General features: G+C 41.0%; 1 protein-coding gene across 3 annotated transcripts in view; it reads left to right on the top strand.

Moving 5' to 3' along the window:
- The first annotated feature begins 19,213 nt into the window (after positions 1 to 19,213).
- gria1a (glutamate receptor, ionotropic, AMPA 1a) overlaps positions 19,214 to 26,080 on the top strand; it is a 69,621-nt gene continuing 62,754 nt past the window's right edge. For all 3 annotated transcript variants that reach the window (XM_086223083.1, XM_086223082.1, XM_086223084.1), the window contains exons 1-2: positions 19,214 to 19,532; positions 19,612 to 19,746. In XM_086223083.1, coding sequence (XP_086079209.1) covers positions 19,445 to 19,532; positions 19,612 to 19,746 — 223 coding nt within the window. In that variant the 5' untranslated portion in view covers positions 19,214 to 19,444. The remainder of the gene's footprint in view (positions 19,533 to 19,611; positions 19,747 to 26,080) is intronic.

Raw genomic sequence — 26,080 nt, 5'->3', positions numbered from 1 at the left:
CTATACACAATTCCACAAATTTTCCATAGCCCCTGCAGTTACATTGCTTTTATTCTGAGAAATTGAATATCTTAAGATATTTGTAACGATGTTTAAATATTTGCACACTTGATGAAAGTTCTACAAAGATGAGTTGGGATTAAATATAAATAAATACATACATTGGCACCCAGAAGGTGCCAAAGTGAACTTTTACACTCAGGCACCGTTCTCAGGCTCAAATTAAAGCTTCCGAGAGTGACCCCCTCCCCCCCACCCATAGACACACAAACACACACACAAACCAGTCAAGTGTAGCTGTTCTGGAGACTGAGATGGTGGAGAAGGACTCGTGTGCTATTTGGTGCAAATAACGCATCCTACAACCACTAGGTGGCACCTGAGAACTCTTTACTGTATATCATATTGTTTTTCATCACACCAAGAAATCCCAGCATCCTTTCGATATCAATGACATGGTGTGTGTTACATCAGGCTTCCTTCCTTTTATCGCTAGGTGGCGCTACAACTATGACTTAAAAACAGCTTCTGGATGTCTTCAGCCAGGGCCTTTCAGGTGACATAAGAAGTTTGGAAAAGATCTGACTACTCTGAATCCAGTTACTACAGTTATTCTATGAGGAAATATTAAAATTGGCAACCTCACCATGGTAATACCGTTTAATGAAAACTCTTCACCAAGTTTCCTGACTGTTTCTGACCGAATTTGACTTGGATCTGGTCGACCCTCTTGGAGGAGTACATCAAAGGCTAAAAAGAGACCGTATGTAATGAATATGTATGTCATTTTGCCACCAGCTGCCACTATGAATAGTCTGCCTCCAAAATTTTAATGGATTCCTTCTGTGTCCGTACTGCACCCCTCTACCAAGTTTGTTGTTTAATAATTCTGCTGACAAACAACAGAAATGTCACTCTTTATAAGAGATTATAAGAGAATTATATTGGATTGCTTTTTGCAATAATAAGTAAAAAGACAGTTGAGCATTGAACAGTATGGTCAATTCCTTGTTCAAGACACGTGAGGAGATAGCTTTCTTACCTTGAGCTTAAATAATGTGTCTTCATCTCTCTCGTTCAGGTCTACTCATACATATTAATTGAAAATCAAATTGAAGAACCTCCTCAGTCACTCTTGTAGAGGTATTAATGGAAAGCCATTAACCTGTTAATGACCGGCATACTATAATGGTCGATTAGCTGGCATTACATATGCTTTTACTTAATTAGTGTTGCAAAATTCAAACCTTAAAGCAAAACACAAAATGGGAGATCTCAAACATGCAAAACTGCACCATCTATTATTTCAGGCCTTACAGGTGTGTGTCTGTGTGTGCTTTATTTGTCTAGTGCTTCCCCAAACTAAACACTACTCTTCTTTCCTGCGGGGAAGAAGAAAATGAAACCGTGCTCCTCTGAGATTTGTTCCTTGTTTCTGTTGTCACCGCGTCAAACTGCTGGGTCATTACTGCGCCACAAGCAGCTCGGCTTAATGTCTTTTGACTTAACACTAATGACTGACTCTGCATCTGTCCCCGCAGGGACGAGAGCGGACGGGAGCACTACGACAAGTCACGCAAACTCTTATTTGCAACAATTAAGCCAACGAGTCCCATCATCAGTTTCCTTCAAGTATTTCCACCAGGGTGTTTTTGGGTTCCGTATGGCCCGTTTCCACAAAATCATCTCCCATTAGAGGAGACTTCCCCAGCTTCACTCCTCTTTTCACATCCCTCCATCTTTATCTCTCTTCTTCTTTCACCCCTTCTCCCTCTCTACTGTTGGATAGTCCATGCATATTTAACAAAGCTGCATCTTCAAAGCTAGGAACTTATTCATTAGCATTTAGAGTGCTAATGAAAGCACACAGAGTGCTAGCACCCTCGCTGTTTCCTCCACCTCCTCCCAACTACCCTCATCCAACCCCACACCACCCACTGCCTTACATGATCTACCCCCAACCTGTCCAACCCATTCTGTCATTTTCTTTCCGCGCATTCAGCATACAGCTCATTTACAGAAGAAAAGCAGGATGCATAGTAGATGTAGCAAAGCTTCCATACTTCCACCCCCACCCAAGGTAGCCCTATTCATATTTCCCCCTTCTCCATCTTTCTTTATTAAATGTAGCTTGACGAGGAGGGAGGAGGGGTTCCCAAGGGTCATGAAGGTGTGTTGTTCATTCCTTTACATGCCCTCATTCTTACTGTGCGTCTGTGTTTCTTTCACGCTGTAATCACTTCCTCTTATCCTCCTCCTACCCACTCTGAATAGACAGGAAGCGGCTGGATGTTCAGCTAATTGGACAGGAAACAATGTTTTCCCAGTCACTTGCAGTGAGTGAAATAATTTAAAAGTGGCTGCCTTTTCTCCCATTGACCGGAGCCAAAAGTAGTGCGAGTGTTCATCTTTTTCTCAGTCCATGGACTTGCAGCTGGCATGGGCACATGCTTTAGCCTTTTTTCTCATACTGCCCCTTTCGGCTGGCTTTTGAAGGCAGGGCTTCATAGCAAGAAGGGGGGATGTCTCCCTGCCTCCACAGCAAAAGATTCATGGCTCTCCCACACAAACACATAGGAGTCTGTGCTGGTAGCTTCACTGAGAGCAAGAGAGAGACAGAAGCAATAAGGGAGAGATGGGGGGGTAATGAAGTAGGAGGAGGGGGTTGGAGGTGGGAGAAAGACAGGCACTGGAGATAGTGGGTGTTTTAGTTGAAAAGAGGAGTCTGGGATGAGAGAGTTAATCTGCAGAGGAACAGATTGGCTTCCCATCCCTCCTTCACTGTCCTTCAAAGCAAAGCACAAATTCAGCACTCTGGGACTCACTTACACACATGGACACCCACACACACACACACACACACACGCGCGCGCGAAAAAACCTGCACACACCATGAAGCATGCAGCTCACAGTGAATATGCACATTAACACATAGGAAGTTAATCCGCTGCATACACGGATACGTCTGGATGTACATGTGTCGCCTTCCCACACTCACTCAGTGGCTGCTCTGAATTTTTGCCACAGAGACACTCACAGTGAGCAGAGAATGGGGTTGGCGACTTGAAATATATGGGTCAATAAAACACAAGGGATGTTTTAGCCCAAAAGGAAATTGATTTCTCAGCAGGCTGGATGTGCTGTGACCTTCACAAACGTTCACAGACCCTTCTCTTATGACTGTATGAGAACGGGGCCGCATTTGCTACCTTGCTTGCTGCAAACAAGTCCCACTGCTGCAGCTAAGACCCTTCAGCATTTCACAGCTCATGAGTCAATACTCTGGACTCATCACCGTACGGAGGAGTTCATTTGGTTTTACTGTTGTTTAAGCCTCACGTATCTGTGTGAGTAGCTATGAAGTATTCTAAGAATCTATGGATTTACTGTGTTCATTCAAGCAACTATGTGAATCAGATTATCATCAAAGTTTAACCATTTATTTCTGTCCGTAGGTGCAGCTCTCCAATACCCTTTTTGACCAAACCCATATTAGGACCCCTAAGCTTGAAGCAGAAAAATCCAGAAAAAAGAATTGGTTCTTCAGGGATTTGAACCCAGCCCCGCTCACATAATGAGGGAGGGATGTTATCGTGACCAATCAAAACTTTGTGACACCCAAATTTAAAATTCCAGCCCACACTGCTGTGATATCATTCAGCATTCAACTCCTGAAGGACTCATTTAGAATTAAGAGAGCCAAACAAATGTTCAAACTGAATACATGTATATGGATTTTTTTTTTCTTATTTTCAAATGAAAATAATGAATAATTAGCACGAGCCTCAGCTAACAGCGTGCTTTTGCTATTTGCTCTTATGGTAAGAAATATTGCACTTTACCTATTTAACAAGACGCCCTGACCTCCCCAACTCTTGTGTTCACCTTACAGTGACTTACAAAGCTAATGTGATGGGATGAACAACTCTGAAGGGGCAGGTCCTCCAGCTATACATTATCTGACTCAAGGATTTTTGTACCCTCCTCATAGTTCCTGAAGTGTTCATTATGTGTCGGTTGAAAGAATAAATGATTTCTTTAGATATATTATACCCCTCCTTTAAAAAAATTCTTTTCAATTTGTGTCCTAAACAGTGCAAAAGTACAGTACACATGGGACACAGTTAAAAAATGGACATAGTGAACGGAGCGTGTGTTGGTAAATCTTTATTATTCTAACATGCACTCAAACAAACATGTCAATATTTCCCCTCAATATCAGACAGGCTTTGTTCTTTCAACAAATCTTCCTAAGTAGTCCTTTTAAAAAAAAAAATAAAATAGAATAAACAAAACAAAAGATTCTTTCACAAGGAATAGTTTTTGTTCGTACCAAGACAGGCTTGGTAGCAAGCTTTCCAAGACTTAAAATTGCTGTTATTCCCATGCTGTACATATTTTCTTCTCTTAAAAGAGCCTTTCTCCAGGGATTCTATCCTCAAGGCCACCCCGTGTGCACTGAAAGATCTATTTCATAATAATAAAGACATGTAGTGCATACAGCGACACGACTCTCTTGGTTATGTTTGTATTTGCGGTAGCGTGTGTACTCGTACAGTACATAATGCTGGCCTAATGTTCACCTTTATTGCTCTCACTTGCAGAGCTCCAGCAGCCCAGCAGCAGACTGCTATCTAACAGACTTGTGACTCATAACTCTCCAACCAACCCACAGGTGACCTGGGGGAGAATGCTGCTTCACTGTTGCTGTAAACACTTCTGCCGTGTGATCAAAGCACAGTGATGAGGAGACTTCAGCCAGCAAGTGTGATTTTGTTCCGTATGGTTTAACTTGGAGTCACGTTTAAGGGAAGGATGAAGCTTTTATAATTCTCACAGGAGATTGTTGTTGTGAGAGACAGTTTTGACTTCCTACTCACTGAAATGTTTTATTTTTTGTTTTGTTTTTTTTAACTGTGCCCACTCTCGGTTTCTTTCCCCTCCACAACTTTGTAGTTGGCTTTCCCATCTCTGCGCCCCTACCACTTTTTCTGCAAGCATCAAGTCAGTCTTATTGCACCAGGCAGTGACTGAGATCATGCGAGCCGCTAATTTAATGAGCTCATTGCACTCTGTGTAGCAGTAAAGCTTTGTGATGACATAAAGACACAAATACACACACACACACACACACACACACACACACACACACACACACACACACACATCTAAACTGATTGAACCAGCACTGATTTCCCAGGGCAAATATGTGATGCCGCATGGTTGCTTTCAAAGAGCTGTCAACCCCAACATCAGGAATGTACAGTATACTGTAGTACATGAGCCATGATATTGAACCTGCTGTTTGAATTTGTGTGGGTGTGTGTGTGCGTGTGTGTGTGTGTGCGTGTGTGTGAGTGTGTGTGAGTGTGTGTGTCTCTATTCTTGTGTGAACTGACCCTTGGCAAAACACCAACACTATGTGTGCTCTTTTGAAGCCATTTTGGCCACTTCACAAAACTTCAAAGGGCTGGATAAAGGTCAAGACTTGGTTTTAGGGTCAGGGACATGATTAGTGTCATGCATATGTGTGTGTGTGTGTGTGTGTGTGTGTGTGCATGTGTGTGCGTGTGTGTGCGCGTGTGTATAGAGCGCTTATCCAGAGACCTGCTCCAAGGCTTCAGGGGGATGATTATAAATATGTCTGATTATTTTCTATTGAAGCGTCAATGTTGCAGAGGCTACTTTTCTTCTTCATCCCTCTTTGGCAGCCGCTGCTAATACCAGCCGTGTGTAATTGTCTTGTTCTCCCAAAAGCAGCTCACTGACCCTGTACAGGAAGATTGACAGCTTAAGGTCCTGTTAATCATTCATTTTGCTCTGAATGTCCCTGTCAGCGTGTCTGATCTCATTTATCTGACTGTTAACCCCATGGAACGTTTGTGTGATTGATGCTATCGTGCTTGTTAATCGGCCGAACGTTCAGAGAGAGAGAAGGCACAGATGACACAGATGAAGCCCACTCACACGGGGGAGACCAGGCATCTTGTCACACTTTTCAAACTCTATTACATACCTTTGGACAGGACATGATATTGACAAATGATACATACCAGTTGATAGGACTGGCTAAGGCATGTATTTTCCATTCATTCCATTTTAATATTTTATTTCAGTGTCAAGTTATGAACTTTAACAAAAAGACATGTCGGTCGATCAGTTGACAAGTCGTTCCAATTTTGTGGGGTGAGATGGAGTTTTGTAACAAATGAAGAACTTAAAAAAATCCAAATAATGTTTTAATAGGTTATTTTGTTCTCTTATTTCCAACAAAAGATTTCAATTAGCAACAGAACATTAAACTAATTTATCACTGAAGTTATCCCACTCAGCCCTGGAACATGACCATTAAATCCGTCCTGACTTCAACAACAAGAACAAGTAATAATTAAAAAAAAAGATTTAATTTTTTTTTTAAAAACATCAGCATTCCAGACATCTCAAATCAGGGTTTACATCTCACCCATCTGAACGCCTGCACACATAAACTGTCTCTGTTTGCCTTTCATGCACTGGACCCAAGTCTCTGACAGCTGCTTGCAAATGGTTCCACACAAATAAGGCGCACACACGTGTCTTCATCTGATGAAGAGGCATCTGGAGTCTCTCTTTTTTATATCTTCCCTCTTTTTCAGTGGTAACTTCGATTTGGTCTACACTTTTTTTTTCTTTTTTTTTTTTTTACAAAAAAATGTCAAGATAAAACTCTTTTTTTTTTTTACTTTTGAATATGAAAAGTGATAACTTTGAGCTCACCTCAGCTAACAGCGTGCTTTTGCTATTCCCTCTGACGGTGAAAATATTGCAACTCACCGATTTGACACGACGCCCCGACCTCCCAACTCTTGTTTTCACCTCACAGTGTCTTACAAAGTAAATGTGATGGGAGGAACAAATCTGAAGGGGCAGGTCCTCCAGCTTGACTCGAGGATTTTTGTTCTCCCTTTATAGTTCCTGAAGTGTCAATTATGTGTCTTGTAATAGCAGATGGCTGAGAGACTAAATGATTTCAGTTTATATGTTATCCTCTTCAGGAAGATTAAGAAAAAAATCATGCCATCTCATTTAAATATTTTAATTAATCCATTGTTGCATAATGGATTTGTCTACTGTTGAATGAATTAGTAACACACACACACACACACACACACACACACACACACACACACACACACACACACACACAACTTTCAGGCAATACGGTGCTGGTATGTCCATAGATGACGATCACAGTCAGTGATAAATCACAGGAAAGTCTTTACTCCATATTGATTAATTGGAAATGCATTCACTTTTTTTAGGGAATTACTGTTGACTCAGAGTTTATGAGTCTCATCTTAATTTCAGAAGATTCATTTAGGTAAACTAAAATGATTCAAGTTCTCTCAGAAGATCATAGATGATTATATACCTGTTTTAATTGACGCTGTCACAGAGGTTTTAATTAAACTGCCTGTTATGATTGAGGTTGTTTTCGGTGGTTTTGGGTTGTAATTTCATGTTTGTTTAATGCTTTGTCAAATCGGACATTTGGCCCATTTCACAAGACACCACATTTCACATCAACATATATATTCTGGTAGTACCTGGCAAATTATATATCTTATATGTTTATACGTAAACAGACATGACCGCTTTCGTGCATCATCTCTTTTAACATGTATTTTGTTTTATGTCACTAAACAAAACACGCTTGAATAAAAAGGACAGCGGTAAACATAATTAAACTTATGTTCCTTTATATCCTTTAGACTGCACACCGGATAAATGCACTTTTCTTTGTCTGTCGTTCCGTTTCAACAGACAAAAGTAAATTACCGGATTTTCACTTAGAGATATTTATTTTTAGTCACATTAGAAACGTAATTTTCCACATTTGTTATTATTATAAAAAATGTATGCAACTTTGGTTTAGTCCATATATCATCAGCCTACTGCTCTTTTTTCTCTTTAGAAAAATGCAATGTCAGTAAAGACATGAATGTTGACCTTTTCATCATTAAAAAGCCTCAACAAATCCAGAACTGATTGTTGAATTGTGTCATATAAAGAGGTGTCTCTAATATCTTGGACCAAAAACTCCAGAGGACACAACAATTCACAAGAAGTTAGAAAGACATTTTGATATCATACATGATTATACATATGTGTTGCATCATATAAGTGGACTGAAGGAAACACATGGGTCAGTCAGAGTGAGGGCTTGTAAAGTGATGTCATGGGTAACCATGGTGACAGCAGTATGTGGAAAATTTACAAGGCTAATGAGATTAAACACACAGACTTGAAACGTTACAAAGTCCCGATCCCTTAAATTCCTTTTTATGAAACTTTTAATCAGTTTTGTCTAACTTTACTGTTGGAAAGGAGCTCAGTACATTTACTCAAATACTGTACAATTTTGAAACATGTATACTTTAACTGAATATTTACATTTTATCATACTGTATACTATACTTTAGAAGGAAATCGTGTACTTTCTTCTCAGCCACATCTGCTTAATTTCACAGCTTTATCTTCAATAAAGATTTTACACAATCAGTACTTTAACAGGATTTAAAAAAAAAATAACACAAACATTCAAGGATTCAAGAATTCAAGTATCTTTATTGTCGCACCACTCACATTTCCATGTTGGTGGTACGAAAATTGAACTCTGGTCCTGGGAGAGTAGAGAGTAGAAAACAAACATAGTATTTCAAACACAAGATATTTACATAAGGATATATATATATATATATATATATATATATATATATATATATATATATATGAATTAAATATATAAATAGAAGAAGAAGGTATATGTACAGTCAAGAGTGTATATGTACAAGTATCAAGTTGAGGGACATTGCACTTAGGACGAGGGATGAGATATTGCACTGTGGATGGAAGAGAGTGGGAGACGACAGAGCACGGCTCAAGTTCAGCAGTCTGACAGCTGCAGGGAAGAAACTGTTCCTGAGCCTGGTGGTCTTGCTCTGGATGCTCCTCAACCGCCTGCCAGAGGGGAGAGGACAAAACAGATTGTGTGCGCGATGGGTGGAGTCCTTCATGATGCAGAGGGCCCGAAGGATTGAACCACATATAAACATTAAGATTATTCGAACTAATATCGTATTGTGATATGAATCACAAGATTAGAAGGAAAAAAAAGTCATCCCCGTTTCATTATTTACATTTATATCTTAAAACGTGCAAATAAATAAATTTTTAACAGGGATCTGTACCAAACAAAGATGTGTTGTAAGTCTGCAGACCACAGACTCTGCAGCACCTTAATACTTCATTCAGAATGGTATTCTAACACAAATTTGAGCTCCAGCAGCTATTTGTCCACCTGTGATATGTGTATTGTAGTAGAAAATATTAACATTTTGATCGAACGTTGATATATTGTTCAGTCCATCTTCTTTCATCAAACAAAAACCGGTTGTAGTCGGGGTCTCTTCTCAGATGACGGAATGTTTCACTGAAATGCTATTTTTTCCATCTTCAGTTATCAGCTGGTTTGATTTCAGTAATGCTCAAATAATCTGTAATTTAACCAAAACTCAAAAGTAAAAACCAATGAAGGCATGGTCAAAGTTACCCTCAAGTGGACCTGGTGTCTTATGTGATTAAATCACAGATTTAAGCTGGACTTCTAATACGGCTGAATATTTCCCTTAATGCTTATCTCTAAAGTTTTCATGCAGAAATTTAACTTTTAATAGAATGTTTTGGCTGCACGGTGGTGCAGTGGTCAGCACTGTGGCCTCACTGCAAGAAGGTTCCGGGTTCGAGTCCCGGCTCCAGCACAGGATCTTTCTGTGTGGAGTCTCCATGTTCTCCCTGTTCCTGTGTGGGTTCTCTCTGGTACTCCAGCTTCCTCCCACAGTCCAAAGACATCAAGAGGGGACGAGGCTGATTGATACTCTAAATTGACAGTAGGTGTGACTGTGAGTGTGAATGGTTGTCTGTCTCTATGTGTTGGTCCTGTGATGGACTGTTGACCCGTCCAGGGTGAACCCTGCCTCTCGCCCGTAACTGCTGGGATAGGCTCCAGCCCCCCCAGGCCCCCTCCCCGCGACCCTTAACAGGAACAAGCGGAAGAAAATGGATGAATGGATAGAATGTTTTGCATTTTTAGTTATCAACACTGGTGCAGCGAGCCATGATGTTGAAGTCAGTCTGACACTGATAACAATGACGCACTGTCCTGACCAGTTAAACCCCTCCAGCATCTCCTCTGAGCTCCCATTAAGTCCCCATTAATCAGGAAATGAAGAATCCATAAAATTTCTGAGGATTCGGAGACAGCCTGACTAATTTGTAATCATGGTTAAAAAAAAAAAAAGTACATTTGAAACGTTCTTGATTCATCTTTTTCTTTCATTTCATACCTGGCCAGACAGAACTATGGATTTCTTCTTGGTCGACCTTCCCTTGTGTTTTCCCAACTAGACAGTGGATATAAAAGCCCCTCGAGTCTTGTCCTACTGTGCACTTCCATGTCCTCCATGAGCTCAAAGGTATTCACAATGTTTCCTTTCTCCCATCAGGGATTAATCATGATGCAGGCCATTATAATTTGTTCCCTGAAATTTGTCATGTCTGTGTGCGGCGATGCTCGATGTTCTGGAACCGCACAAGGATCGACTCCATCAATCAGTATTACCACGGTAACGCTGCGAGAGCTCCACTTCCCCTGCGGCTACTGGAGGGGAAAGGCAATTATGCAGGTAGCATATGAGAAAGAGAGTGAGAGAGGAAACACCTGAATAGCAATAAAAGAGGGAAATGAGCGTGTTTATTCCCCACACCACTTAATGTTTGGCTGTTGGTGGTGCATGTCTGTGTGATAACTGGTATTATCTGATTGACTCTGGTCCCTCCTCATATTTGCAGCCTCTCCTGCTTTATGAGGCTGAAAAATATTAAGTGTGACCGTTTGTATCTGCTTTGCATAATTTGGCTGCTGAAAACTGCCATAAGTAGTAATGTGCCTTGAAGGAGCCCACCAGTGTTTTGGTCCTTCCACACTCCTACTCGGGTACTTTCTTCCTCCTCCGACACCACGAGCATCAAAAGTTTATTCCTTGTTTTTTTTTTGTTTTTTTTTTATTTGAATGTAATTATGAGGATTTTTTTTTAATCTGGTTTTATATTGTAAAAATTAAATGAAACTAAATAACATCAAAATAATGCCAGTAGAAAAATGCAAATACATATAAAGTACACAGCCATCAGTACCCAACCCAGCTGAAAACATTTTCCTCAGCCATATAAATGAATGAAAACAAGCAGCTCTTCTCCAAAAAAAAAAAAAAAAAAAAAATGTCTGGTGATATTTTATATTTATCTTATTTTCATTACAGCACATGGAAAGAAAACAGAATCCAATGAATTATTTATTGTTCAGCCAAAGTATGATTGCTTATTTCTCTTGGACTTCCATTGTTGTGGGAAAACTATTAAAAAGACATAAATTAACATAAATCATGTTGTTTCTTCACTAACAGGGGCGCGTGTACACCGTCCTCCTGCTACTGCACCGAATCTGTTGCTCAAAATAACATCCGACATTTTTTCGACTCTTATTTGAAATGTGTTTGAAAAAAAAGTTACCTTGTGTTGCATGTAGAAGTTAATTGTAACATCCATCACCATGTTTCTGTCATTGTATAAGGACCATCATGGTTTTGGTAGCTCAGAACTAACCTTTGATTTACAGTAGAAAGGCAGTCTAACACACAGCCTGCATGTGGAATCCACAGAGTGAATGAATCTGCCAGAATGGAAAAAAACAACACCTTCATATCGTCACCTTCTTGAATTGCTTAAGTTATTTTTGACAAGTTTTTTATTTGTTGCTTGAATCAACTCCTTATGATGTTTGTCTGCAGTTGTTTTTATTTTCTGAAAAACTGGCAATGATATTTAAGGTTCTTGTTTCTGTGTTTCCTTTTTTCCATCCTTTAAAGTAAACTAGCTGAAGATTCTTTGAGCTTTGTCCTCCAGTTTTCCAGTCTGCTTTCACATCTGCGTTATCAAATAACTAATTTTATCAGTGGATGCTTTTGCGCAGCAGTACACTGAAGTTGGTTGTCATGGAGACCACAATTGACATCCCTGCAGAATTTTGCAGGATGCAGATGAGAAGCAAAGGGATTAGGGTTGGGAACATAAGAAACTTCATGACAAAAGTTGTCTGCTTGTCGTTTTGGGATAAATTGCTCTATGATGGAATTGTTTGGTGTTATTTTCATTGTATTATTGCAATTAAATCACAGTAAAAATATGAGAAGCAGTCGTCATACTGACATGGCACGTGGAGATATCTGTTGCATTCAGGGCCGCTGATGGCGACTGATTGAATCTGGGCCTTCTTCAAGCACAACAGCAGTATTGCTTTTGTGGTGTGTCCATTTTGAGATAAAAAGCCCCTCCCTTTCTCCTACTTTCCCTCCAGGAGCAGTAATCATCCTACCGTCTCCTGATCCTCTCTGGTACTGTAGCAATCCAGCTCTGTATTCTTGAGACCTTATTTGTAAAACTGGACAGTTAAGGAATAAAAACTTATCTGTTTACAACTGGATTTATCTTATATTACATGAAGTAGTTACACAATTTTCAGGATAATCATCTGTGTTCAAAGTAAGGAAGATGCTAGAGAGATATTGTGCTTATTTTCAAAAGTTCCAGTGTTCTCCTGCTTCTCTCTGGACAAACTCCCCAAATCAATTATGAGGGCGACTAATTAAGCCGCTTGTCAATATTTCATCCCAATTAAGGTACAGCGCAGAAATCAGGCGTGCACTGAGCCTCAGCCGGGTTGCTCCTTATCGATTCGGCGCTAAAGCCAGGCATTTGTCCAAAGCTGGTGTACTTCCCAACTGTCTGTCAGTCAAGCAATGAGAGCTGTAATCAAGTCTGCAGATGAAGCAAGTAACAGAATTCATTACTGAGTTCTGCGTATGGGGATTCATCATCCCGCTGCAGCTGTTCACATGCAGAGAGACAGGAGGATCATTTTCAGACAATTTTATGAATTGTGTTGTGTTTTGCTTCTGTTCCTCAACTAGAGATGAATGGTAAGCTATAGAAAACCTAATTGGTTGAGGTTCTTGTTCTGAGATTTTCTTCTGTTGGACCGTGTGAAAATTCTAAGGAAAAAAACATGGGTTGTTCATAGGTTGTTGTTTTTTTATTACATAGTTTGACTTTAAGATCAAACAGGTATGCCGTGATAAAAGACTTACTCTACTCACAAAAACTTAGGTATATTCAGCTTTCAGGTGAAATTTCAGGGTGAACCAAAAATGTACTATAACCTTTACAGGTGAATTTAATGTGACCTTATCTAAACTTTCAAATCCACATGTCCAGCTGTTCAGTGTTTCATTATTTTTTACACAACTTGCTCTTCCCCAACAAGGAGCTTAACAGCAAAATTCACAACAAGTGTTTGATCCATCGACCGATGAATTTCCTGGTTCAATCAGAGTTTGTATTTAAACAGTCCTCCTCATCATGCTGTTCACATTTTGACATTGTTAGACCAAGACAACACCCAACAACTGATCAACAGTACCTCGCCAGGCTTCAAACAGGATGTTGTCAGACGGAAGCGCCCACTGAGCTTGAGTGTCACAGCGTGTCATCAGCAGGTCGCAGCAGATATGCAGAGAGACTGGTAGAGTCACAGAGAGGCATGGCAGTGGACGTCCTTTGGTCACATCCCACAGTGTTGACTGCTTCATCGTAACCAGTGCCCTATGGAGCCGGATGTTTAACGTCACTCAACTCCAGGCACATTTAAGGGAGGTGAAATTTCAGGGTGAACCAAAAATGTACTATAACCTTTACAGGTGAATTTAATGTGACCTTATCTAAACTTTCAAATCCACATGTCCAGCTGTTCAGTGTTTCATTATTTTTTACACAACTTGCTCTTCCCCAACAAGGAGCTTAACAGCAAAATTCACAACAAGTGTTTGATCCATCGACCGATGAATTTCCTGGTTCAATCAGAGTTTGTATTTAAACAGTCCTCCTCATCATGCTGTTCACATTTTGACATTGTTAGACCAAGACAACACCCAACAACTGATCAACAGTACCTCGCCAGGTGTCCCCAAGTGTCACGTTACCATTCAAAACCATTCACAGCAGCGTGGTCTGCATGCTAGACAGCTTTCAAGGGTACCTGACACACCACCAGGCACAGGTGTCACCATCTTCAGCGCTTACGCTGGACGAGGGACCTGTGGGCCTAAGTGCTGTTCCCCGATGAAAGTCGATTCACGTTGAGCAGAAATTATGGTTGCCAACGATGTTGGAGACAATAAGGAGAGCGCTATGCGTTAGCCACTGTTATCACCAGATAAGTCTTTGACGGTGGTGTTACAGTGTGGCAGGTGTGTCTGGTCAATACAGAACTGCCCTACACTTTGTGAATGGTGCGGTGACAAGCCCACACTACCTCACTAACATCACATATCCAGTCATTGTGCCTCTGCATGAACAACACAGGCCTATGTTCATCTTCATGGATGACAGTGCTCCAGCTCATCGAGGATGCATCATTAGGGAATGGCTGCTGGAGACTGGGGTTCCTTGAATGGAGTGGCCTTCACTTTCTCCAGACCTGAACCCCACAGGTTTTCTAGTCACCATGTAGAGACTCGTAACTGCGAACATTAAAACCTCAATGACCTGGGTGGCGCCCTTCAAGAAGAGTGGAATGCCATGCCTCAGCAGACAATCAGTGGACTTGTGATTCGCATGAGATGTCATTGTCAAGCGCACAAGAGACATTATTGAGACACTGACATTTTTTTTGTTGTGGTATACCCACCACTGTTGTTGGCTTTTGTTTCCATAAATTGCTTGAGATGAGGAAATCCCCATTGCATGCTTCTACTTAACTGTATTATCACTGTAGCATGAACTTCTTACCTTTTCCATGAATTTCACCCGAAAACCAAATATCCTTAACTTATTGTGAGTAGTGTATGTGTGCTGTGTTTCAGTGTTTTTACCACCATAAATATGCACTGGATACTGATTTTATTGCTAAACAACTCCACAAGTCTAATCAGGACGACTGATTTCAGAGGTCTTGACCTCTGTATTTCTTTCATGCAAATCAGGGAACCTAAAGTTATAAATGTTTTTTGTTGTTTAAGAGGCTATTCTTGTCGCTGGGATTAACATCTCATTACATATAAAGATTTCAGGCATTTGTAATTTCACAGACTACACTCCTGTAAGGTGATAGCAATGCCTGCTCATTAGCCCGGGGTGAGATGCTAATTTTGTCTGCTGTGTTGAACACCCACATTGAACTCTGCAGATGTATCTGCAAGAGGAAAAGCCTATTACTTAGCTAAATGGCCAGAAAACAATTAATGTTTGGCCCAAATTTGGTCCGCATCAGAACCAGAAGTTCCAAATGTCTCCCAAACAAGGCCCAAATACGACTGCTGTCTGGGTAGCTTGTCTTTGATAGCACAGTGTCAACAGTCTATCTGAACTTACAGCAAAAGTAGTAAAAACAGATGTTTTTTCAATGCACCAAGGGCAGATAAACAGAAGGAGGCCTTTCACAAACACATTAGAGATTATGAAGCGCTCCATAAGGGCAGCTGATGAACTTCAAATTGGTAAAAATTGGTTTCCAATTGCAGCTGTAATGATTTGTGGTGTACCTGCACCCCAAATGCAGAAAAATCAGTAGCTGTCCGCCAGGAACTTAAGAACTGATTGATTCTTACGTCAAAACTAAAGAAGAACTCAACCAACAGAAGGGCTGATGACATATCTTGGTAAAGCCTTTCGAAGACAATGCAGGAAAGTAAAAAGGCAGCAGAAGAGACAATTAGACAAATACTGACACGGAAACGGAACTAAAACAAAAAGTGAATGAAGGACACAACAGGATACAGCTGAGGAGTGTGGTTAGGAGAGAGAAAATGCTGATTTGGTCAGGAACCATGAATTATGCTGACAAGGACACAGGTGAAGACAACGAACCAACAAACAGTACTGCTGGGAAACATTTGATGAGATGAATACCATTTCAACATAAAGCACTAACTAACAAAACAGGCTTTTATTGAACACAAAACGGGGGAGACACCTGACAACCTAATAAATTAAGGTTGGAGAGAGAGATATCCACATGAAAATCAATTTTACACACTTTTTAAAAGCTTATCTCATTCATCATTCATCATTGCCCTCACTGTTAAAATCAGAGCACTTGAAATGGTGGAAATGTGAATTCAAAGAGAACAAGAAAGGCATCAACTGCTGATGGTGTTGAAAAAGATGAAGGAATATACTGTAATTCATGGATGGGCTGAGATATAAAACTCAGGTACCTGGATTTTGATTGAAAAAAGATACATTTGACTGTTTCCTCTTATGTTTTAGTAGGCTGTTTTAAATTATGATCAGATTCATGCAAATACTGATACAAAAACACAGTTTTACACAATATTTAGACAGCAGGAATGAATGCGAGACTCGTATACACTGACTGTTATAGCAGAAATATATGATTGGCCATCAAATCTTTTTTCTAGAAAAAGATTAAAAACACCAAACATCTACTGCAGGTTAATAGTATTTTGCTGAGATGTACCTGCATCTCATTCATATTCTATTCTTTTTTCACCTCTGCGAATGCTCTCTGATGTGCATAAGTGCTTGACAACACCAGTGCAGTGGCTCAATTATAGGAAAAACATACAGGGAGCCCCCCCACCCCCACCCCCATCCCCACCCCCACCCCCACCCATAGATTCTGACAGATTAGCCTCATTATACACTTCCCGTGGACTCCTAAACCGCTCAGACAGATACTCATATTAGGATGTATGATGGAGAAGTCTTTGGTAAGAAAAAGGTCTATTTCCCTTGCTTAGTCTCCCATGTGTCTGATGATATTTTTAAGCAACAAGAAATTGCCTCTGTGATTGTTATTCCTCCACTTAACACCACAGAAAATTTTGCTATCATTACTAATGCTATTCTAAGATCTGTTTGCATTAATCAGGCTTTAAAAAAGATTGCATGGCACTAGTGGGGTGAGCACACACACACACACACACACACACACACACACACACACACACACACACAAACTTGCAGCACATCGAAACACTGAAGTAAACACTATGAAAATGGAGGGATGAATATGTATTAATCAAATGTGTTCTTTACACACAGAGAACAAAAGGACATAGGATGTGAGGGAAGTATTGGAATGAATGTCTGCCCAACCATTATTTCTGTTCCATCTCCGTATTATGAACAAAGGCGAGGACAATCTATGTTCATGGGACCTTAATCGTTCAAAAATTAAACAAGCTTTCACCTCCTTCCGTACTGTTGCTCGAGTGCAACATCTAAAGGATGTTAGCGAGGGTTTTCACTGTTGGACTTAGCATAAGATTTTATTCCCCAACCTTTCTGGGGGAAAAATACCCTGTGATGCTCTTGTCAGAGGCAGGTTTTCCTCTCCATTGGCTGAACTAGTGCCAGGATGTTGCAGCGAGGTGGGGTGGGCAATCAGTCTCACATAAATTTCACCACTGTTGGTTGATTTTGCCATGTGCACTTGCAGGCATTTACCTTTTTTCACTAAAATAACCGATTGTGAGGAATTGCCATTTGGAATTTGGATATTTTATAACTGCGCCAATGAATGAAATAAATATATGCAGTATTAAATTCCCACCCCCCGGGACAGTTTTCTCCAGAACTGCACTTACAGTTCAAAAGGATGTAAGTGGTTATTTTGTCACCCTGCTGTGTTTATTTTATAGTTCTGTGTTAGTGACATGAAATCATGCACGGCAAAAAGGATTCATTTCTCTTCAGACCTTTTAATTATTCCCTTAATCACACTAAAACCGTTGTTATATGTTCCTCCAAAGCCTTTCATGAAGTACTCCTGATGCAGGACCTGCATATCTTTCCATCAACGTGACGCCGTACAGCAACCGATAGTCGTGACGTTAACAAACTGACCATCAAAACTGTGTCACTGTGATGAAATATTGTAAATAATCCAGCGCTGGCAAGGGTCGGTATCTCGTATTTCGAGTGTAATTCATTTGCTGAAAAAAGAGACTGAGAGTGTTCTTATACAATTCAGTTTCTTTTTATATTTCTGCAATAAACATTGCAATAATATCATCATTGTAATTTATCTTTGCAATAATTGTGCAGTGGAATTTTGATTGCCCTTCATACATCCATGTCAATGATTAACTACATAGTGAAGATGAAATGTTTTTCCAGACATTAATGATCCCTGAATTAATGCTCATATTCATATTTTATTTTCAGAGCACCTGGTGAGCCACCATCAGCTTGCAGGTGGAGGTTATTTCCCTGCGCAACGGAATGACAGAATCATTGATAGCTTATTCATCGAACGCTGACGTGTGTGAAATTACAGTACTAATGCAACAACAGCCTGCCACCGCCAGACATTAGCCCAATCATTTCAACCCAGAAACACTCTTTTTAGAGGTGTTTACTCATCACATTTATCAGTATTTATCTGAGAGTACCAAAAAAAAATAGAGTTCATATTAAATAAAGTCCACAAAGGCTTTAAACGTATGAATTGTTGAAAAAATACACATGACATTCCCAAAAAATGACTCACTGCTAAAAGGAGTAACAGTAGACATAATAAACATGGATTTTCTGCTCTTGCAGGTGAATGAATGGATATCCATGAAACCTGCAGGGACATGGGGGTGCGCTCTGAGTGTGTACACTGTAAAAATATTCATCCTGCAAGTCACACAGCTGAGTGAGTGTGAAAACGTTATTTCCTGTTTCAGATATGAAGGCATCCTGATATAAAGTGAGATGATATCACTTGTCTATCATTGAAAACTGTTGTTTTTATAGAAGGGGTGTGACATTTGTCTTCTTCTTCTGCCTGCCCTTCTTCATCGTGTTATGAAATACTAACCAACATTTCCTAGCAATCATTTTTGCTGCATTGTGGGGGAGAAAGTTTTTATCAGGAGATTTCAAATCAACAGTTCTTTTTCTATGCGTGCATATTTTTTGCAGTGCATGCTGAAATCAAATCTCTCCCTCTCTCTCTCTCTCTCTCTCTCTCTCTCTCTCTCTCTCTCACACACACACACACACACACTCACACACACACACACACACACACGCACGCACACGCACAAACACAACAGCAGCCAAGGACGAGGGCGCATCAGCAGAGAGAGGGAAGGAAAGGAGGAGAGAGCAGCTATCCACTCCTCGCCATTGCGATCATCGTCTCGCTGCTAAATCCGCGTCGCCGCCGGTGAAGCCGCTCTCTATGCTGCTCTGACGGGGGATCTATAACTTGGAACACGGACAAACCTATGCTCGGATTTCGGCTCTTTTCGCTTTCGCCAATGCAAAAGGAAATATGCAGCGAAGCGTCACCATCCTCTACACCAGTTTGCTGGGGATGTGCCTGGGTTCAAGCGCAAGTTTCCCAAGTAACATCAATATAGGTGAGAGAAGATTCTGTCTCCTTTTATGAAGTTGTGATTTTCCTCTCGTGATAATTAACACTTCTTTGCTGCTCAACAGGAGGATTGTTCCCAACTGAATCGCACGAATATGAGGTGTTTCGCTTCGCCCTCTCTCACCACCAGGACATCCCCAAACTGGTGCCGCAGGTGGATATGGTCAAGATGGGAAATAGCTTTTCCATGACATATGCCTGTGAGTACATTTATTTATTTGTTTTTTTGTTTTGATCGAGTTGATCGAGCGCTATTCCGGTTTGTGTGAGCGCAGGTCAATAACTGTTGCGTGGAGCCACAATAAAGCGTCCTCTGCATGATTGCAGCGTGATAGTGCGCTCCGGGGAAGCCGCGGGGATTTAAAAGCAGCAACCTCTGCAGCGCCACTACACACCCCCCAGTTGTGTGTGAGGGTGCATATACATCATATATAGTATACATCCGATTTATATAGCTCCGCGGATTTGAAAACGGCTGATCCCAGCGAGCCTTTCCCGGAGCCAGAGCAAAGATGAGAGCTCAGGCAGCAGGCGAGGTGAACAAAGAGAAACACATTCAGTGCACTTCTAATTAACCACAGGACCACAATCCGATTTTCTGTTTCTGAAAGAACATAGAGTCTTATCCCCCAAACCCTCTCCCATGCGTGCATGCAGGTACAAATATATGTCATGGCTGCGAGATCAGAGAGTGTGTTTGATGATTTTGAGATTGGAGGTTGAGATGCAGGATTTATCATCACTCGCCGGTCAGAGCACAGTGGAGATGCCACTCTACTCTGGATTGTGCTGTGTGTGTGTGTGTGTGTGTGTGTGTGTTACATCTACACAATAACTGCGTGTCTGAGCATAACACAAAAGAAATGCCAGCCTAAATTGTTTCTTCTTTGTTGAAGCCTGCACTCATCCCTCTTTTGTATTCTGTCAAGATTTTGTCCCTTGAGGGGTTTTCATCACTTGTTTTTCCTCACTCTGACTTTGCCCATGGCTCATTCACACACTAGTGAAGTCACACTCTTAGAGGAAATGTGGCTTTCTCAGCCAGGTGTGTGTGTGACATCACCTTACCATATTTCTCATGGATTTCAGATGTAGATTGTTGCTTTTTGAACCTGTCTGGAATGTAAAACTACTCTTTGTTCCATTTCTAATTTCAGCTCACTGAAGATGAAAAAGACACAAACAATGACGCAACGACTCAGAGGTTTAATGTCATGTGACTGTAGCCGTTTTGAGTTTAAGAGATTGGAATTCAATTGGAGGTAAAGCATTATGTGCAACAGCACTCATGCAGATTAATGGACGTTCAGATATGGCTGCTATTACTGAAGCCTGATTTACTCTCATTTTCTTCAAGATGTTGACTGTCCATAAAACTGCCACTCAAAGTGAGCTTTATTTAGCAAAGACAACTTCAAAAAAATACAAGATAAGCTGTAGAAAATACGAAGCAAATCCATCATCCACCATGGAGGCCGTGAAATGAAATGTAAACACACCTAACACGCCCTCATTGATGGGACGGTCATCTGCTCAGAAAGGAATGTGACACGAATATGAAGGTCAGGCTGCAGCTGAACATTTTCAGGGATGCTGCTAGCAGATCAAACATGGAGCCTATAACAGCAGGATGACAGTGTGTGTACGTATGCGTGTGTGTGTGTGTGGGGGGGGGGGGTTGCAAATATACAATATACTTGAATTCCACACTGCAGCATGTCTTATCTGCAGTTCAAAGGTAAAAAAGTCACCTTCAAAATTAATGAAAAACATCAAAAAATGCAAACACAGATCACTTATTTAGATATGAATGTTTTCTTCTTGAACCTTGACACACATTCTCTTTCCATGCTGTCCCCTCCTCTCAGTCGTCAATGTGATGCTATCAAATTTGATTTCTTTTCTTCGCTGTGTCACTCATATCATTGCGGTCCATGCACATGGTAATTTGTGGCACAAGTGTGTCAGGAAGATTCACACGGCAGAAATGAAAATGACACCTCTTCCTGCTCCGTGTCACTCATTCTAAAATAGTATTTCAATGACACGTCTTTATAGGAATTCGTTGGTACGACTAACAAATATCTCCAAGGTCTTTTTGGAATGAGTCAGAGAAGAAAAGCAGCCTATTCCTGGGTTGCTATTTAGTATGCTTGTGTGGAGGCGTTAGTGTGTGTGTGTGCGTGTGTGCATCTGGGTGCCTGTTCTGACATCTGTGTAGGATGTCTTGAGTGAGCGACAGTTCACCTCGGTGTGAGTGTACGGTGGGAAAGTGCCCGGGACTCTTGGGGTCCATGAGTGTGAAAAGCAGTGTGTGAATGGACCCTTGTGCATGGTGATGAATGGAGCTCCGGATGAGGGTGATACTCATCAGCTGGCTCTTATTACTTGCCACTTCCTTTAGGAACAATCGCTCCTAACCACACACACACACACACACACACACACACACACACACACACACACACACACACACACACACACACATAAGTGCACATGCACTTGGTGGCACCTGCTTGAAGAGTCACGTCTAGTTTGATAAAAAAAAAAGATGACAAGGACAGAGAGAGAGACAACACATAATAGAGAAAACATGGAGTGGTTGATGGTGATGTGATTTATTTTATTTCCCGCCAGCGGAGTCATCAGGATAGTAATGATGATGGGAACATCGTCTGCATAATGGAAACACTAATTTGCATTTGTGCTTCCTAAGTTCTACACATGAACTGAGTCATGTAAATGATGGAACACGCTTTCTTCTCCATGGAGCTTCTGTATAGGTGTGTGCTCATCTTCAGAGGTGGACTATGTTATTTCACTGGTTAAAAATAACCGCCAGGCCTGCTGTGTGTGTGTGTGTGTGTGTGTGTGTGTGTGTGTGTGTGTGTGTGTGTGTGTGTGTGTGTGTGCACATGGAAGATATTAGTCACCGTTCTCCTCAGTTAGATATCACATTACCATAATCTGCTATTGACGTGGTTTATAATAAAGACGTAACTGAATCGCCAGCTTGGTGTCGAATCCCCCTGCAGGCTCATGCCTGTATTATCTACTCTTCCTCTTTGATAGTGTGTGTTTTTGTGTGTGTGTGTGTGTGTGTGTGTGTGTGTGTGTGTGTGTGTGTGTGTGTGTTGAGAGATTCAGGCTAAGCTTTGACTATTTTTGGTGAAGAGGATCGGTTTTAAATTACAGGACATTACACCTGGGAGCCAAATTTGCTTTTTCATTTATCTGCAGGATTCACTAAGTTGAATTTGATTTTGTGTCCAGTTTAGTCATTCTAGTAATAAACCCTTCATTAAGACTAATTAGTGTTTATGGAAAAGACGATTTGTGGTGTCACGGTGATGCAGGCGGCAGTATTTCCCGGAGTCTCTGAGGGTCACTTTAAAGAGGACTGGGAAAGGATCTATGAAGCAGCCGTGATCAATGAGCTGAGCACCGCACAGAGGCCTGCCTGGCCGTTCAATACAGCCAATAAGGCACAGGAGGAAGTGTGTGTGTGTGTGGGGGGGGGGGGGGGGTGAGAACGGGAGGAGAATGAGGGGTGCTAGAGGACAGATATGAAACACTGTCAATGATGGGATGTATGCAGGTGTCTGTGTCACAGAAAGAGTGTACAGGTGGAGGTCAAGTCCAGGATGGTAAATCAAGTCTTCTGTTGTTGGAAGTAGACGGTTTTATCAGTGATGCCGGAGGTATTTACTGTCAGCTGTGTATATAAATGTCATATGTATAACAAAAGTGTCAGCGGGTTTATTGTGTGTGTGTCTATTATGTTACTGATGCAATTCAGGCGGCAGTCTGGATGTGACAGAAGGTGATGTCACGGGTCTGATTCATACAGGAAATGTTGATGAATGTTGCAGTTTCTATTCTGACAGCAAAAACGTTTTTTTTTTCCACACATTGATGTTGCTTCAATCACTGACTCTAGAAAAATCATTTGTATTATATTGCTTCTATGAGTGGTGAATGAGTTTGTCCCTCACAGTCGATTGAAGAGAACATACAAATGCGGAGTGAGCTTTGACACAGGCATATAGATAGATACAGTTTTTAAAGATCCTGGGAAGAAGCCGGAGTTCCTGGAGAGATTATATATATATATATATATATATATATATATATATATATATTTTTTTTTTTTTTTTTCCAGGTGCGCATCACATGGTTGTGGACATCTACTGTACATCAGGGATGCCACAAGATCCCATACTTCAGTACCAAGTCGATGATGCACAATTTCTGAAATGTTTTCTGTTGAATTGAAGTAGTGCCGTAAGTGCTGGGGATACTGAGCAATAACATCATGTGGAGCAAGACTATGGGGGGTTCTCGCAACAGGTTTAATGAGTTTATTGTTGAGACAGAGATGATGAGTGTGAGAGTTTTCTACCACCATCTGAAATAAAACTTGGGCGGATCAACAAGTGACACCACTGGCTTCCACTGCTCAGGGAACCTCAAGACCCAAGTCAAGCTCCAGCTTTTTGCATGTAAATTTGCTTAAAATGAAGTGATAACTTAAACCAAGCCTCACTTCAGATGGGATGACATTTCAGGTGGGCAAGCTTTTCGAAAAAAGCCAGTGAAGATTGTATTAAGATTAAACTGAAATTTTGGTTTCAATGTTGAAATTTGGACTGGTGGAAGTTCAGTGGCTGACTCCCTTATTTCTGCTGTCGTGACACCTGGAGTCATCCTCCCTGACATGTTCACACTGGACCCACGTGGCCTTTTAAATGAGGAAAGAAATGTAGAAATCATCGGAATTCATCAAAACTTCCTGTTTTTTTCCCTGTGTCAGTCACAATGATTTCATCATCACGGCTAAATCTCCATGCGTTGATCGTCAAATTGTTTTCTCTGGATATCACAGTTTATTTTTGGTTCACCTGCATAGCCTGTTCTCTTCGCAGTAACATCTGAGGTGTACTTTGGATGATTTGGCTGAACTGTTATCTCGTTAGCCTTGCCAGACAGAAGGCATCAATACTTCATTTCGTATGCTTTGATCAATAGATTTGACCTAATCATACTGTACATAAAAAGATGCTGCATGCTTCCTTGTGTGCATCAGATGCAACAATCAGCTTCTTCAGGTTTTCCCCATCACATTGTGGCTTGTTCTGATTACTGAATAGAAATCTGTGCGAGGCTGCATTCCAAAATTCAATGGACACACGTGCACACACACACACACACACACACACACACACACACACACACACACACACACACACACAATAGCTAACAAGAGACAGAGGCTGAGCAGATGCATTTAATGTATTATTCAATGCACCACATTCAAAGCTATCACTCCATGGAGTTATAAGCATAAATATGTAATAATAACCCCTTTGTTAAGAACTGTAATGCTTCATATTCCTCTGTAAGATCTGCTGGGAGAAATTGCAATGTATTTCCCTGCTTTTGCTCAACTCCTTCTCACCCTCAGGAGCAAACAACACCCCAGGAAGGGGATTCTTAGTTGAGATATAAGTGTTAAGACATAGAGGGTGTTGGGGGGTGGGTGGGGGGTTAAGCTGCAATTTTAGGCCTGTTGACTGGTGTCAGGGAAGCTCTGGGGTGTTGAATTGTATTGCATAGCTTTTTTGCCAGTCAATGAGGTGCAGCTGCAGTGACAGACATCTGCAGCACATGTTTACAGGAATTACAGACACTGGACGAAGCAGGAATCTGGTCCTCTCCCCTGACTGTTTGGGATGTGGCAGTTATTTGTTGAGGAGGAAACAATGAGAACAGGGGGAGAGGAAGAAAGACAGAAGCTGACAGTAGATCTCTGGGGTGACAGTCTGGCAGGTGCGACTTTGATGAATGAGAAGGCTTGGATGTTGTTGTTTTTTTTTGGGGGGGGGGGGGGTTGCTCCGGCACCGGGGATAGCGAATGGCCCTTAGTAATCAATGTAGATCAGCCAAAACTGCTCCCCCAGCAGCAGAGTGATAGAGTGTGAAGCAGAAGGGGCAGAGAGGTTGTTTCTTTGTGTTATGTCCACTTGTGTTGCTTCGGGGAAAAAAGGCAGAGGAGACAGAGGAGTGAAATGGTTTGGAGGGAGAAAATAAGCAACCTGTCATTGAATCTCCTCACCCTCTGATATGAACATTGTCTAAGAGCCAGATGTCGGATAAAAGTAATCCCAACGGCCATGTTGCCTTCAGGTATGAGGTCTCATAGCTCGAGTGATGGCAGGAAACACACGCTAACCATAAACACACCGGCAGCTTTGTCTTCTCATTTGTTTCCTTATTAGTTATGTTCCCATCAACATATTTGGAAATACTGCATCAAAAGGGTTTTATGGAAACAGTTAAATTCAAAATGGTCCATCAATTTTGCAAAACAGCTGTTGCACTGCCTTCAATGTTTTGATTGCCTTACTTTATTGAAAAAGGGTAAAGATGAAAAGCCCTTTTTTGAATAATAGAACTTCCCCAATTGAAAGTATTATTCTTGACCTCTCTTCATTTAGGGACATGAAAAGTTTTTTTTCTATTTTATTTAATATT

This window comes from Aulostomus chinensis, chromosome 13 (genome assembly GCF_037954235.1).
Source record: "Aulostomus chinensis isolate RoL2024-O1b breed Wild chromosome 13, RoL_Achi_v1.0, whole genome shotgun sequence".
Lineage (NCBI taxonomy): Eukaryota > Metazoa > Chordata > Actinopteri > Syngnathiformes > Aulostomidae > Aulostomus > Aulostomus chinensis.
The sequence above is the reverse complement of the archived record's forward strand: the minus strand, read 5'-3'. Positions and strand labels throughout refer to the sequence as shown.